Source organism: Indicator indicator, chromosome 37 (genome assembly GCF_027791375.1).
Source record: "Indicator indicator isolate 239-I01 chromosome 37, UM_Iind_1.1, whole genome shotgun sequence".
In the NCBI taxonomy this organism is placed as follows: Eukaryota; Metazoa; Chordata; class Aves; order Piciformes; family Indicatoridae; genus Indicator; species Indicator indicator.
This window is the reverse complement of record NC_072046.1, coordinates 3726388-3741352: the sequence shown is the minus strand read 5'-3', so window position 1 is coordinate 3741352 and position 14965 is coordinate 3726388. Positions and strand designations below refer to the sequence as shown.

The following is a 14965-nucleotide window of genomic DNA, read 5'->3' as shown; positions in this document are numbered from 1 at the left end:
ATCATCCCACTGCCTGTCCCCGGCAAGGCCACCGCCGTGTCCTGCTCCTGTCCCCGGCGGCAGTCGATATCGCAGCGGGGTCGAGCCGAGCTCAGCGACAGCATCACCGGGCGAGGAGCAGCCAGCACTGTGCTGGAGGGGACCCTCCCGCGGCCACGGCACCCCCATCCCACGGCTCTGCCTCGCCCGTGGCAAGGTGACGGTGACCGAGTGAGAGGCGAGGCCAGGCTGGCCCTGCCACCGCCCCGGCGCTGGGGACATTCATCCTCGACAGGCTGCCGTCCGCCCTGGACTTTGCACCGAGCGTGGGAGCGGTGACAGGGACAGGGCTGCCAGCGCCGGCAGAGCCACGCAGCAGCTGCCGGCCCCACTGTGGACAGCAGGTAACTCCAGGGTGATGTTCCCTCTGCTCGGCGGGGGGTGCTGTGACACAGGGCTTCCTGGGGAGTGGGTCCCCCCCAGAGTGCCACTGCCTGATCCCTGGGTCTGGAGGCAGCTCCGGGAGGAAATCACGGCCTGATTCCCATGGTGATTCCCGTGGAAGCTGGGGAAACTGAGTGCCAGAGCAGCTGCACAGCCCCACGTTTGGGAGAGAAAAGCTGGAAAATCCCATTTTAGCTCCAAGCTGCTGGGCTTAGAGGCCCAGAGGAGTTTTACAGCTTCCCCTTCACGTTCATCCTGGCTTCCCTGGGCCTGGAGCTGAGCTCTAGCCAGGGAAGCCCAGGGTGGGTTTGGGTTAGAGTGATGGCTCTGGTAGGATACTGGCGGCAGGTGGAGCTGGGAGCAGGTGTGGGTGCTCTGTCCCTCTACAGGAACCCACCCATGGGTGAGGAAGGAGGAGGAGGTGTGCTGGGGCTGGGCTGCTGGTGGGTTTAGCTCGGGAGAGGCTTCAAAGTCTGGCTGCCTGTGGGAGGGCTGAGCTCTGCTAGGTGATGAAGTGTTGTGTGTCTGCAGGTTCCCTCCCTGGGGTTTCTCCAACCAAGACCCCACACTGCAGACCTATGATCCTCTATGATGCTAAGTGGGGGGTTTGGGAGCTGGGCACAGCTTGGGGAGGGCTCAGCGATAGTGCTGGTGGTTGTTTATCCCCCAAGTCCGGAAACGCTCCGTTGGGAAGGAAAGGGAGGGGAGAGCTGGGGCTGTTCCCAGTGCTGGGCCAGGAGGGATGCTCCTGGCTGAGCCTGGAGACAGCTCTGAGACACCTCCATATGTGTGGTCCTGGTGGTCCTTAACCCCCAGCATCAGCTCTTCCTTCCAGCTCCTTGGTGGCTCTGCAGTGACTGGGAAGAATCAGGGACCTGCTGGTGGCGTGGGACAGGACAGGATTGGACTGTGACAGGTGGGTGCTGTGGCTCTTGTGTTGGGGTTCAGGTGCTGCTACTGCTTTGGGTGTCATCTCCCTGTTCTTCCAACTTGTGCTTGACTGGAGGAGGGAGGAGACATCCCTAAGGAAATGGGTCCTTTGCCCTACAAGTGTGGCTTTTCCTGGGGATTTCCTGGCTGCAGGATGGGCCAGAAGGAAAACATCGGCTCTGAGCCCAAGGCACTGCTGGGGGGAGGCTGTCGCTGTCTGAGAAGGGACCAAGTGGGGTTTGGCCCTGTCTGGGTCTCTTTTGGGTCCCACAAGATGTCAGCTCTTGGATAGGGTGGGATGTGTGGGTGGGGGTGGAGAGATGCTGGTGGTCTCTTCTGGCAGGGAGAAGGTTTGGGGCTCCGGACACAGCCATCTCCTGCCTCGGCACCCCCTGCACAGGGCTGCTGGAAGCCTCAGGGCTGCATCCAGCACTGGTCCCAGCTGTGCTGACACCCAGTGAGGAGCTGTTGGTGCCACCATGTCCCAGGCAGAAGGTATGGCTGGGCCCTTGAGATGTCTTGGGGGAAGTGCAGGGGGTCCCCAGCACTGGTGTGCTCCCTCCCCCCCAAGATTGACACCAGTCTCCATCCCATCCTGCTCAATGGCCTTGTTTCACGCAGATTGTCGATTTTAAAAGCACTTTGTGTCCCAAACACTGCTCCTCAGGGTGCTGGGCTGCTCCAGAAGCTTCTGTGGCAGCAGCTCCTGGCCCTGTGCCCCCGCAGGGGGGGTGCTTGAGCTGGGATGGAATTGGGCGGGCACAGAAATTAGCACTTGAGAGGAAGTGCAGGCAGCTGGTCCCCAAAGCTTGAGGGATCCATGCATGGACCTCTCTGCTCCATCCCTCCCAGAAGGCAAAGAGCCCTTTGAATGCTGCCATGTGGTCATCAACAGCCAGGAGAAGGTCTCAGATGTGTACACACAGCTGGAGAAACTGGGAGAGTAAGTGACCACCCCACATCCCCACCACCTGAGGGTGGCCCATGGTGGTGGGGATGGCTTCCTCCATCTCTCATCCTTGCTGTGTCCCAGGGGAAAATTTGGGAAGGTGTACAGGCTGCAGGAAAAAGCCACTGGCAAAATCCGGGCTGGGAAATACTTCCGGACACGGACGGCCAAGGAGCAGGAGGCAGCTCAGGCTGAGGTGGAGCTCATGAACCTCCTGCACCACCCCCGCCTTGTGCAGTGCCTCGCCGCCTTCCAGGGCCCTGCTGAGCTGGTGATGGTGATGGAGTAGTGAGTGCGGGGCACAAAGCCGACTCTGGGGGTGGTGGGAACACTGCTGGGCTCTGCCAGGGAGAACATCGAAGGTGGGGAGGGGTCCTACCCCATAGGGTGCTGGCATGGGGGTGGGTGGGGAGCCTGCAGACCCTGGAGGTATGGGTAGTGGGATGCTCCCAGAGTGATGAGCCTGAGTTTCCTGGTGGGGCTGCTTCTCTTCAGAGTGGGTGAAGCTCAGTGTGGTCTTCAGCACCTTGAGCTCCCTCAGGGTGGCAGATGTGGAGGGGCTCTGCATCATGAGGCATAGGGTGGGTGGGGAAGGTGCAGACCTTGAAGGTATGGGTGGTGGGATCATAGAATGGTCCAGGCCAGAAGGGACCTCCAAAGCTCATCCAGTCCAACCTCCTCTGCAGTCAGCAGGGACATCCCCAATTAGATCAGGTTGCCCAGAGCCCTGTTGAGCCTCACCTTGAATATCTCCAGGGATGGAGCCTCAACTACCTCCCTGGGTAATCTGTTCCAGTGTTCCACCACCCTCATAGTAAAGAACTTGTTCCTAACATCCAATCCAAATCTGCTCTGCTCTAGTTTGAAGCCACTGCCCCTGTTCCTGTCCCTGCAGATACTCCCAGATTGCTGAGGATGGGTTCCTTAGTGGGGCTTCCCTTCCTTAGAGCTGCTAAACCTCAGTTTCCAGCACCTGGTCCTCCCCCAGTGTGGCACGTGGGAAGGGGCCCTGCACTGTGGGATACTGGTATGGGGCCTAGGGTGGATGGAGAACCTGCAGACCCTGGAGATCTGTATGGTGAGATGCTCCCAGAGCATTAAGCCTGGATTCCCTGGTAGGGCTTCTCCTCAGACCTGGTAGCCCTCAGCAGGGTCTCCAGCACCTTGTCCTCCTGCAGCGTGGCAGGTGGGGAGCTCTTTGAGCGCATTGTGGACGATGACTTTGAGCACACAGAGCCCAGCAGTGCCCAGTACATGAGGCAGATCCTGGAGGGGCTGCAGTTCATGCATGGCCAGGCCATTGTCCACCTCGACCTCAAACCCGAGAACATTGTCTGCGTCAGCCTCGGCAGCCACTGGCTCAAGATCGTCGACTTCGGCTTGGCACGGAAGCTGGGTGAGCAAGAGTGGGGGTCCTGGGGAGCTGGGGTGGGGGCTGCCATTGACACAGCTGACTCAGTGTATCAGCAAGGAGCTTGGCATCCTCCTTTCCGTGCCCCTGGGACAGGCAGCCCCGGGGCACCACATCAGCACCCTTCCTGCTGACCACAAGATCTCCTGGGGAAACCTGCATATCCTCAGTCCTGCCTCCAAGGTGGAGACTCCCAAGACCCTGTTGCTGTGGGTCCAGGATGCTCCAGGAGCATCCAAGGGACTTGTGATGGATCCCAGACCTTCATCTGGACACAGGGACTTGAACATACAACAAGTGCTGGTGTGCAGAATCAGGGAATCTTTTAGGCTGGAAAAAACCTTCAAGATTATCAAGTCCAACCATTAACCCTCCTCTACCAAGTCCCCCACTAAACCATATTCCCAAGCATCACATCTCCATGGCTTTTAAACACTTCCAGGGATGGTGACTCTACCACTTCCCTGGGCAGCCTGGGCCAGGGCTTGACAACCCTTTCAGTGATGTTTATTTTTTTTTTTTCCCCTACTGTCCAACCTGGACACCTGCCCCAGGGAGGTCCCTGCTGGACTCTTGCTTCATCTTCCCTGCAGCTCCAGACACCCCTGTGAAGGTGCTGCATGGCACCCCTGAGTTCATGGCTCCAGAAGTGGTGGCCTTTGAGCCTGTGGACTTCTCCACGGACATGTGGAGCGTTGGTGTCATCTGCTACATCCTGTGAGTGCTCTGCTGGGAGCAGCAGGTGGGGGCTGGAGGGGGCTGAGCTGTTACTGATGTCCTTGTGCCACCTTTGCAGGCTGAGTGGGGAGTCCCCATTTCAGGGGGACAACGACATGGAGACCCTGAGCAACATCACAGCTGCCCAGTGGGATTTCGAGGAGGAGACCTTCTCAGAGATCTCCCAGCAAGCCAAGGACTTCATCAGCCAACTGCTGCAGAAGGACCCCCGGTGAGACCTGGGGGGTGGCCGTGGCTTGCCGAGCCGGAGCTGGGCTGGGTTTTGGGGTGCCAAGAAGATGCTCCATGGTGGTCTCACCCAGCAGCTGAGCCTGTGATGGTGGAGAAGCACTTCCCTGAGCACTTTGTCTGCCCCCAGCCGCCGCCTCTCCAGCAGGGGAGCTCTGCTGCACCCCTGGCTGCAGCACCCCCAGCCCAGCAGCACCAAGCTGCTGTCCAAGGAGAGGATGAAGCAGTTCCTGACGCGTCGCAAGTGGCAGGTACCTGGGGCAGCAATGGGGATGTGGGCATGGGGGTGGCTCTGGTGGGGCTCAACTGCTCCTTCTCTATTGTTTTTTTTCTTCCAGAAAACAGGCAAAGCTCTGCTAGCCCTCAACAGGTTGACTCTGCTGTCCCAGAACCCAGAGAGGAAAGTGTCAGAGGCTCAGGATGAGGAAGGTGATGGCCCCTGAAGCATCATCCCCAATGCACTCCTCCACCCCATTCTCATTGCTTTGTCACTTCCAGCACCTGCTCCTGGGCAGCTTCTTCCACCTTTGTTCCAGCCTGCCCTGGTGCCACCCAGGCATGTCCCCACTCTATCATTTGTGCTCCAGGCCAACTTCAGTGCCCCAAAGTCCTCTCCAGCCTCACCCCTGCAGGGCTCTCTCTGATGCAGCCTTGCAGCAGGTGCCTTCTGCTCTGCACAGTTGGAATCCATGGAATCCAGAACTGATCCCATGGAATCTGACCCATGGGTGCCACATCTGCTCCCCCAGCAGAGGGGGGAGGTTGAACTTAGCTGGATCCTCACTGTCCTCTCCGTCTATCTGCACACAGACCTGAGCTGCATCCCAGAGGAGGACCAAGCCCCTGGGTGTTTGCCCAGAAGAGGTCCCAGCTTCTCAGAGCTGCTGACAGACCCAGAGAAGGAGGAGGAGGAAGGTGGGAGCACTGAAGCTGCAGGAGTGGCAGAGAGTGGTGTGGCTGTGCCACCTTAGTCCTGGACCACCAAAGGTGGCTGGTGAGAGGGGATAGAAACCTCTCCAACAGCTCACTCCATGATCCAGCCAGCCAGGGGCAGACCCAGACCCAAGGGCTCCTCTCCTAGGGGTGGTCACTTTGGGGCCCCATGGTGTCTCTGTGCTGGAGTGGGGACAGCCATGCCTGCTGTCCCCAACAAGGGACAGTGCTCCTGCCTGTATAACCAGTAAAGCACCCAGGATCTCTGCACCTCCTCTGCTGCTCCTTTTATTTTTCTCCCCTGGAATCACTGGGAGGGGTGGGAAAGAGCTGCCCACGCTCTGCCCACCCATTGGGAGCTGGCACCAAGCTCTCCCCTCCAATCTGGGCCACCACTTTTGTCTTCTCCAGGACAGATGCTGGCCCTGGAGAGAGAGGGATTAAGTGGGGATAGGTATAGGAGCAGCCCTTGGTGGCCTTCCTGTGTCATCAAGGGGGCTGGCATGTCCTGAGCCTACAGGCGTGGTGAGCCCTGGGCATTGTGGTTTCTCCCTTTCTTGGGCCAACTCTGGGCCAAGTGGGACTGAAATTTGTGTGACCTCCAACCTCCTCCTCAGGAGGTGCCTTGGGCAAAAGGTTAGGGTTTGGAACCCTCTCTTCTTCAACAGGAAGGGCCCAGCCCTGCCCCTGGGGAATAGCAAACCAGGGGGTTGCTGGGGAACACCCAGCCTTGGGGGTCCTGGTGGCAACCAGGCTGAGCATGAAGTGAAGGTGAATGGTGTCCTGGGCTGCATTAGGTGTGAACCGCCAGCAGGTGGAGGGAGCTGATCCTTCCCTGCCCTTGGTTAAGCCTTGGTGAGTCCACACCTGGAGGCCTGTGGCATGTTCTGGAGTCTTCAGTATAAAAGAGGCATAGACACAGGGGAGAGAGTTCAGTGCAGGATGATGGAGGGACTGGAGCAGCTCTGAGGACAGGCTCAGGGAGCTGGGGCTGCCTAGCCTGGAGAAGAAGGCTCAGGGGAGACCTCAAACTACATCAATCCCTGAAGGAAGGGTGCAGAGAGGATGGAGCTGGGCTCTTCAGTGCTGCCCAGGGGCAGGACCAGAGGCTATGGGCACCACATGAACCAGAGGTGGTTCCATCTGAACCTCAGGAAACACTTTTTAAACTGGTGGGGGAGGTGGTCCAGGGAGGTTGTGTGATCTCCATTCCTGGAGATGTTAAACTGCTTAAGCATAGCCTGAGGCAACCTGCTCTAGGTGACCCTGCTGGAGCAGGGGCAGCGACTTGGATGACCTTCAGAGGTTCCTCCCAGCCTCAACCATCCTGTGATTTGTGTGAAAACCTGCCTGCTGTGGAAGCTGGGCTGGGAGCTGCTCTCCAGTGCCAGAGGACCTGTAAAGGTGCCCTGCTCAGAGTGGTCCAGCCCTGTGCCCAGTGCCAGGGTGTAGCCATGTCAAACAACACACCTCTGAGGCACTGCTTCAGCCATCCTCTTCCTCCCCCAAGGCTGGGTGAGGTCATCAGAGGGTAGGAGAAAAGTGTTCTTTTTACCAAACAGCCCCAACGCCTCCCACTCTCACAGCCAGGGGGAGGACACAGCTGCGAGCTCTGCCCAGGAGTGCTCCTGGGACACGAATGAGAAGAGCACCAACCTCCAGAGCTGCTGCTGGGCTGGTCAGGACAAACCTGCTCTGAAGAGTTTGCTGAACCCTTGAGGGAGCTGAGGGCCACCAGGGCAGGAGGTTTCCATATCAGGATTTGCCTCTGCTGCCTCCGGAGGTGGCAGCACAAGTGGAGTGTCTGCGGTGCCTTGGCTGGGGGACTGTGTGGCTCTTATCTGCCTTTCCCTGGGGCTCAGGGGGAGGGCTGCTGTCACCTTCCTGTCCTGCTGTGGTGGCAGTGACTCCCCAGCTGATGAGGCTTTATCAGCACCCAGGCCTGACTGGAATTTTTTGTGGCAAAAACCTGTTCCTGTTCATGACAGCCACATGGCTGCTGCTGGGTCCATCTGACCAGGGGAAGGAGGAGGCTGAGCTCTCTTGCTGGGGTTGTAACAGGCTCTGCCCAGGCTGTCTTGGTGTCTGCCCTTGTTGGACACAGCAGATACAGCTTGAGAAGGAATTTTAGAAGCTGGTGGTCCACACACCCCCTAAGTCCATCTCCTTAGAGGTACGTGAGGTGGAACCAGCTGCCCAAATATCCTTTTGGGGACCTCACAGAAACATTCAGGTTGGAAAAGATCCTCAGGATCACCAAGTTCAACCCAGAACTCTGCTCTACTCTGTTCACCCCTAAACCACATCCCTACATCCAAACCACCTTGAAACACCTCCAGGGTTGGTGACTCCTCCACCTCCCTGAGCAGCTCATTCCAATCCCTGACCACTCTTGCTGGGAAAAAATTCTTCCTACTGTCCAGTCTGAACCTACCCAGTGGCAACTTGAGGCTGCTCCCTCTTGTTCTGTCACTGATTACCTGTGACAAGAGACCAGCAGCAGCCTCTCCACAACTTCCCTTCAGGGAGCTGTAGAGGTCTGTGAGGTCTCCCCTCAGCCTCCTCTTTTCCAGACTACACATCCCCAGCTCCTTCAGTTGCTCTTCATCAGATTTATTCTCCAGGCCCTTCCCCAGCTCCCTTGCCCTCTTCTGCACTGGCTCCAGCACCTCCACATCTCTCTTGTATTGAGGTGCCCAAAACTGGACACAATCCTCAAGGTGTGGCCTCACCAGAGCTGACCTCCTAACAATGCTGAGGCCACCTTGATGTTCTTGTTTCTTGGCAATGCTGTAGGTCACTCCTCAGAGGGAGGCTCTTTGACCTTGGCTCCTTAACAGCCAAAGGAGACACCTCCTGACAGAGCTCACCTGCTTTCTGCCCTGCCTCCCATGTTTTCAGTGGGAGAAGTGGATTCCAAGCTGCTTAGAAACAAAGAACTTCTTCACTGTGAGGGTCACAGAGCCCTGGAGCAGGCTGCCCAGAGGGGTTGTGGAGTCTCTTCCTCTGGAGACTTTCAAGTCCCATCTGGATGTGTTCCTGTGTGACCTGTGCTGGATTCTATGGTCCTGCTCTGGCAGGGGGTTGGACTGGAAGCTCTCCAGAGGTCCCTTCCAACCCCTAACATCCTCTGATCCTGTGAAATAAGCAAACCTATTCCATGTTTTCTCCATAGCATTTGTTTTCCCTTCCCTGAGGAACTGAGGAGGGAGTGTGAGGAAGCCCTTTCTCCTCCCCTGCTCATCTCTCTTTTCCAATTATTCCATCTTTTCCTCCCCTGCTCATCTTTCTTATCCCATTATTCCATCTTTTCCTCCCTTGCTCATCTCTCTTTTCCCATTATTCCATGTTTTCCTCCCCTTCTCATCTCTCCTTTCCCATTATTCCATCTTTTCCTCCCCTGCTCCTCTCTCTCATCCCATTATTCCCTGTTTTCCTCCTTCCCCAGGCTCTCAGCTCACACACGTCCCTTGGGAAGGCACTGAATGCCTCTGAGCTGCAGCTGATAAGCAAACAGCCCTTGTGTATCATCAATCCCTTGATGAGCCACCTCCCATCTGACCTTACCCAAATATTTCTGGTTGGGAACTATGTTTATCTTCCTCTATTTTCCAAACTCCACACAGCCCTGAAGCTCCACCTCCCAGGGCTCCAGAGCTTTGTCTACAGTCCTGGATTTTCACAGAGTCACAGAATGGTTTGGGTTGGAAGGGACCTCAAAGATCATCCAGATCTATGGGCAGGGACACCTCCCCCCAGCCCAGCTTGCTCAAGACCTCATCCAGCCTGGCCTTGAACACCTCCAGGGAGGGGACAGCCACAACCTCCCTGGGTAACCTGTGCCAGTCTCTCCCCACCCTCACTCTCAACAATTTCTTCCTCCTCTCCAGTCTCAGTCTCTCCTCTCCCAGCTCAAAGCCATTGTCCCTCATCCTGTCACTCCCAGCCCTTGTCCCAAGTCCCTCCCCAGCTCTTCTGGAGCCCTTCAGGTACTGGAAGCTGCTCTAAGGTCTTCCTGGAGCCTTCTCTTCTCCAGGCTGAACAGCCCCAGCTCCCTCATCTTGTCCCCACAGGGGAGGCTCTCCAGCCCTCTGATCATCTTTGTGACCTCCTCTAGACCCTTTCCAGCAGCTCCAGGTCCTTCTTGTGCTGGGGGCCCTAGAACTGGAGGCAGTGCTGCAGGTGGGGTCTGAGCAGAGCAGAGCAGAGGGCAGAATCCCCTCCCTGTGCTGCTGCTCTCCCTGCTCTGGATGCAGCTCAGCACACAGCTGCCTGCTGGGCTGCCAGGGACCATTGCTGGCTCCTGGGGAGTTTGTCACCAACTGACAGCCCCAACTCTTGCAGCCTGGAAAAGCTGATTTACCAAAGCAGCAGCTGCTTCACAGGCAGAAGACAAAAGGTTCTTCTCCTTCCACTGCTTCCCATGGCTTGACACATTAAAAGGTGCTCTTGAGGAATGAGTGGACTAAATGAAGAGCAGAGACAGACCTGGGCCTCAGCACAGCCACCCAGAAATTCAGCAGTGCTGAAAATAGAAATCCAATCTCAGCAGCTCAGAGGCAAAGGAATTAACATCTTGATCCATCCATCAGGAAATTCTCTTGGGCTGACCTTCACTTCAGCCACACAGCTTCAGAGCAGGGCCTTGAGTCATCAGAAAACCTCCATGATAGCATCATAGAATTCACAGATTGTGGCAGGTTGGAAGGGACCCTCAAAGGTCATCTTGTCTAACCCCCCCTGCAGTCAGCAGGGACACCTCCCACAAGATCAAGGCTGCCTAGGGCCACGTTGAGTCTGATCTTGAATGTCCACCAATGGACTTTCTGCAGATAAGCTCTGTCTGAGCAGCACTTGTGCTGTCTGGCTTGCAAAAGCCTTCCAAGCTCATCCAGTCCAACCTTCACCCCAACCCCACCATGGCCTCTAAACCATGGCCCCAAGTGCCATGGCCACAGGTTTCTTGAACACCTTCAGGCATGGTGCCTTCCATCACCTCCTTGGGCAGCCTGTTCCAGCCCCTGACCACTCTTGCAGTGAAGAAATTTTTCCTCCTCTCCAACCTAACCCTCCCCTGGCACAAGTTGAAGCCATTTCACCTCCTTCTATCACCTTGTACTAGGGAGGAGAGACCAAACTCCACCTCACTGCAGCCTCCTTTCAGGGAGTTGTGGAGAGCCATGAGGTTGCAATGAAGCAGAAAGGAAGAGGAATGTCCTTGAGGAACCTCAAGAAATGGTTCCCAGATGCCTCCAGGCCCAGCTCCTTGGAGGTACATGAGAGGGGGGGTCAGCTTTCCAAATACCCTCAAGTGTCTGGAGCTTAATCCTTCAGTGCCAAGATCCTCATCTTGGGTTTATTCTGAGCTGCACAGCCTAGGTCTAAGGTACGGCTGAGGAACTTGGACACCAAGGAATGGGATTTGTTTGGTTTTTTTTTTTCCTTGGGGTGGAATGACAGATTTAGGGGGAATAAAACCAGAGGAGTGTGAAGTCCTGCCTGAGAGGCTTCAGTGAGGCGAAGTTAATTAAGGAAACAAAGCTAAGCTTGACCTGAAGTCAACATTAAGATGGAAACTCAACGAGCTCTGGGCTCCTACTGATGACAATTATTTGAGTCATTTTGAGACTGGGTTTGGTGGTTGGGGGTTTTCTTTTTTTTTTTTTCTTTTTTTTTTTTTTTGATTTAAGGTCTATCAGAGCAGGAAGTGAGCAGCCTCTGTGGCATTTGGGTTGTCAGATGAAAGCTTTCACGGAGCATGAGTCGAACACCGGAGAAGTGGTGGAAGGAGAGAAGAGTTGGCAGCAACAGCTGCAAAGTCCAAGGAGGAGAGAAGCTGTAAGTGGTGGAGGACCATCAGGTTGTGATGAAGTTGTCTCAGCAAAGACCCCTGGGTGAAGCAGGCTGCCCTCTGTCCTTACCTCTCAAAGGACCTGGCCAGCTGCCAGCTAGGGCGTCAGGAAGCTCTTTGTGGTCACAAGAGCTCAACAATCATCACCCCAAGGATGGGCCATGTGTGGCTAGCCCAAGAGAGGAGGAGATAAGAGACATGAATTCCTCCAATCAAGAGACCACAGGCACTCTGCCATCTCTGGAGACATCTCAGTCTCTGGGGTTGAGATGAGAAGTGAGCAAGGTGCTTCCCAGTCCTCCTGGAACTGCTGGGGCAAGGACTACTCTGTCCAGCTTGTACCAAGGACCCCAAAACCCAGTGCTGGGCTCCCTCTTGGCACCTTGGCTGGTGCCCATGGGGATCAGTGCAACCCCAAACCTCTCATGAAGCACCTCCCCAGACAAAGGGGGGGCACAAGCCCTATCCTTTCTCATGCTCAGCCCTCATTTCATGCCCTGCTCTCACAGCCTTCCTCCCACCACTGCAGCCCTCACTGTGGCCAGGAGATGGTACCCTCAGCCTTGGCCCTGCTTCTCCTGGGGATGGAGAGCTTCAGCTGTCCCTCATGGAAACCCAATCCTGCCCAGCCCTGCCTGCTGCTTTCATTGCACTTGTTCTTGGCACCCCAAATCAGGAGAGACCTAGTGGGACTTCTGAGATCAAAGCCTGGCCCAGTTGGGCCCAATGTCCTAGTGCTCATTTCTCACCAGATTTAGTCCATGCCAGGTGTCCTGCATGGGGGTCTCCACTTCTACCCAGCATTCCCCAGCTGGGATATCAACCCTGATGCTTCCCACTGGGAAGCTGTGGTCAGGAAGGTGTTGTCAGCATGGCTGTGGGTGCTCTGACAGCACCCAGGTTTCACCCTGGCATATGGGTGGGATGTTCATGGGGGGGATCCAGACCATGGGGGTCCCCACAGATTTCCTGCCCCATTGTAGAGCCTCATCCCTGGGCATGGGACCTCTCTGAGTGAAGCCCTGGTCCTCATGCATGGTCCTGGTGACATCTGCCCTCTTGGGCACACCTCAGGGGCAGCAGTGGAGTGTCCATCTCTGACCCCTGTAGCAGGTTCCAAAGCTGCCCTTCAACAACGAGGATCAGGGAATTAAACACAGAATAGTTAATGAGCTACAAAAATATAATTTAATGAGACAAAGAGATTCCAGCTGCCAGCTGAGCTCTGGGAAAGCAGAACCATCCCAAATGTGGGTGACCCCAATTCTGGTGCTGCTGAGCTGCCTGCAGCTCCTCTCTGACCTCCCAAAGCCCTGGAGATGGTGGGGAGGAGGATGTGGCACCGTGCCACGGGCAGCTGGGGAGTGATGGCAGCCTCCTGCTCGTGTTGCTCATCCCCAGGCCATGGTTTGGGTTGGCAGAGGCCAGCAGAGGTTGGCAGAACAGGTCTAGCACGTTCCCCTAGTCCCAGCAGGGCCTCAGCAGGTCCTGCCCAAGAGGAGATGCCAGGGAGCCGGATGGATGCAGTAATGCTGATGTCTGGCCTGGTGCTGCGTGGGGGCTTCCAGCCCATAGTAGACCATGGGGTCAAAGATCCCACCTGGATCCATTCTCCACCCATCCCTCAGCAGATCTCTCCCCAGATCTTGAACATCAGCAAATCTCAGTGCAACCTGCGAATGATGGAGTGCTTTGGGTGGGAAGGGACCTGTGAAGCTCATCCAGGGCAACCCCCTGCAGCCCCCAGGGACAGCCCCAACCACAGCAGGTTGCTCACAGCCCCAAACAACCTCCCCTGCAATGGTGCCAGCCATGGGGCAGCTCCCAGCTCTCTGCCCAGCCTGGGCCAGGCTCTCCCCAGCCTCAGTGTCAAACATTTCTCCCTTCTCTCCACTCTCAATCTCCCTCTTTCACTTCCCAACCATCCCTCCTTGTCCTGTCACATCAGGCCCTGCTCCAAACTCTGTCCCCAGCTTTCTGCTGGGCCCTTGAAGCACTGAGAGGCCACCAGAAGGTCTCCCTGGAGCCTTCTCCTCTCCAGGCTGCCCAAGCCCAACTCTCTCAGCCTGGCCTCCCAGCAGAGGGCTTCCAGCCCTGCCAGCATTGCTGTGGCCTCCTCTAGCCCTGCTGCACCAGGTCCCTGTCTGTGCTGTGCTGAGGGCTCCAGAGCTGCCCCAGCACTGCAGGGGAGGTCTCAGCAGAGCACAGAAGAAGGCAGAATCCCCTCCCTGCCCTTGCTGCCCATGCTGCTGGGGATCAGCTCAGGACAGGCTGGCTCTGGGCTGGCAGCACTTGGTGCTGGCTCTTGTCCAGCTTTGCACCCCCAAGCCTTTCTCCAGAGGGCTGCTCTCCAGCCCTTCATCCCCCAGCCTGGATTGCTACCAGGAGTTGCTCTGACAAGCTGCAGGACCTTGCACGTGGCCTTGTTGAAGCTCCTGAGGTTCACATGGTGCCACCTCTGCAGCCTGTCCAGGTCGAACCTCACTACCTCTTGCTGAATCTCTCCAAACTTCGGTGGAACTGCTTTGTGTCCTGGCTGCAGCTGGCAGCCATGGGCATTCCTGCTGCAGTGCTGGGAACCCTGAGGAGCTGCTCTGCAGGGCAGGGAGCAGGCTGGAGCTGCACATTTGATGGGGTGGGTCTGGATGTCACAGCCCCAGCTGCACATTCTGCTCTTAGAATCACAGAATGGTAGAGGTTGGAAGGGACCTCCAGAAACCATGGAGTCCAACCCCCCTGCCAGAGCAGGGTCACCCAGGAACACATCCAGGTGGGGCTTGAAAGTCTCCAGAGAAGAAGACTCCACAACCTCTCTGGGCAGCCTGCTCCAGGCCTCCAGCACCCTCACACCACACAAGTTTCTCCTCATGCTGAGGTGGAACTTGCTGGGTTCCAGTTTGTGTCCACTGTCCCTGGGCACCACTGGGAAGAGTTTGGACCCTTCTTGACACCCTCTTGACCCTGGCTGGTGGGAGGGCAGGAGCATGCCTGGCCATGAGGCTCTGCCCCTGGCAGGGTCATTGTGTCCTGCCCATGCTGTGCCAGCCTTGTGCCCACCCCTGGAACCCCAAACCTGGGGTTACACAGTCCAGAGGTCCTTGCCCAGTGCATGCTGCCCAGGGACATGAGGAGCCTCAGCTGCCCTCCTGGGGTGGCCAGGTTGAGAAGGGGAGAATTCAGCATCTCCTGGATGCCAGCACTGAGCACCTTGGCCCCTGAGAAAATTAAATTAAATTAAATTAAATTAAATTAAAATAAAATATAAAATAATATAAAATAAAAAATAAAACAAAACAAAATAAAATATAAAATAATATAAAATAAAAAATAAAACAAAACAAAATAAAAAGTAAAACAAAACAAATAGTAAATGAAATAAAAAGTAAAGTAAAATAAAATAATAAAATTTAAAAAAATTAAATGACAATACAACAAATTGTAAGTAATATAAAAAACCAAAGTAAAATAAAAACTTAAGAATGAAAGAACTCTAAAATGTCAG

General features: G+C 56.0%; 1 protein-coding gene across 1 annotated transcript; it reads left to right on the top strand.

Annotated features, from left to right (window-relative positions):
* Positions 1–1719: 1719 nt before the first annotated feature.
* Positions 1720–5677, top strand: LOC128978545 (myosin light chain kinase, smooth muscle-like). Its single transcript, XM_054396483.1, has 9 exons — positions 1720–1848; positions 2206–2296; positions 2387–2590; positions 3481–3698; positions 4307–4430; positions 4510–4662; positions 4810–4930; positions 5018–5108; positions 5490–5677. Exons 1-9 carry the CDS (start codon positions 1833–1835, stop codon positions 5648–5650), a joined length of 1179 nt encoding a protein of 392 aa, XP_054252458.1. The 5' UTR covers positions 1720–1832; the 3' UTR covers positions 5651–5677.
* The last annotated feature ends 9288 nt before the right edge of the window (positions 5678–14965 follow it).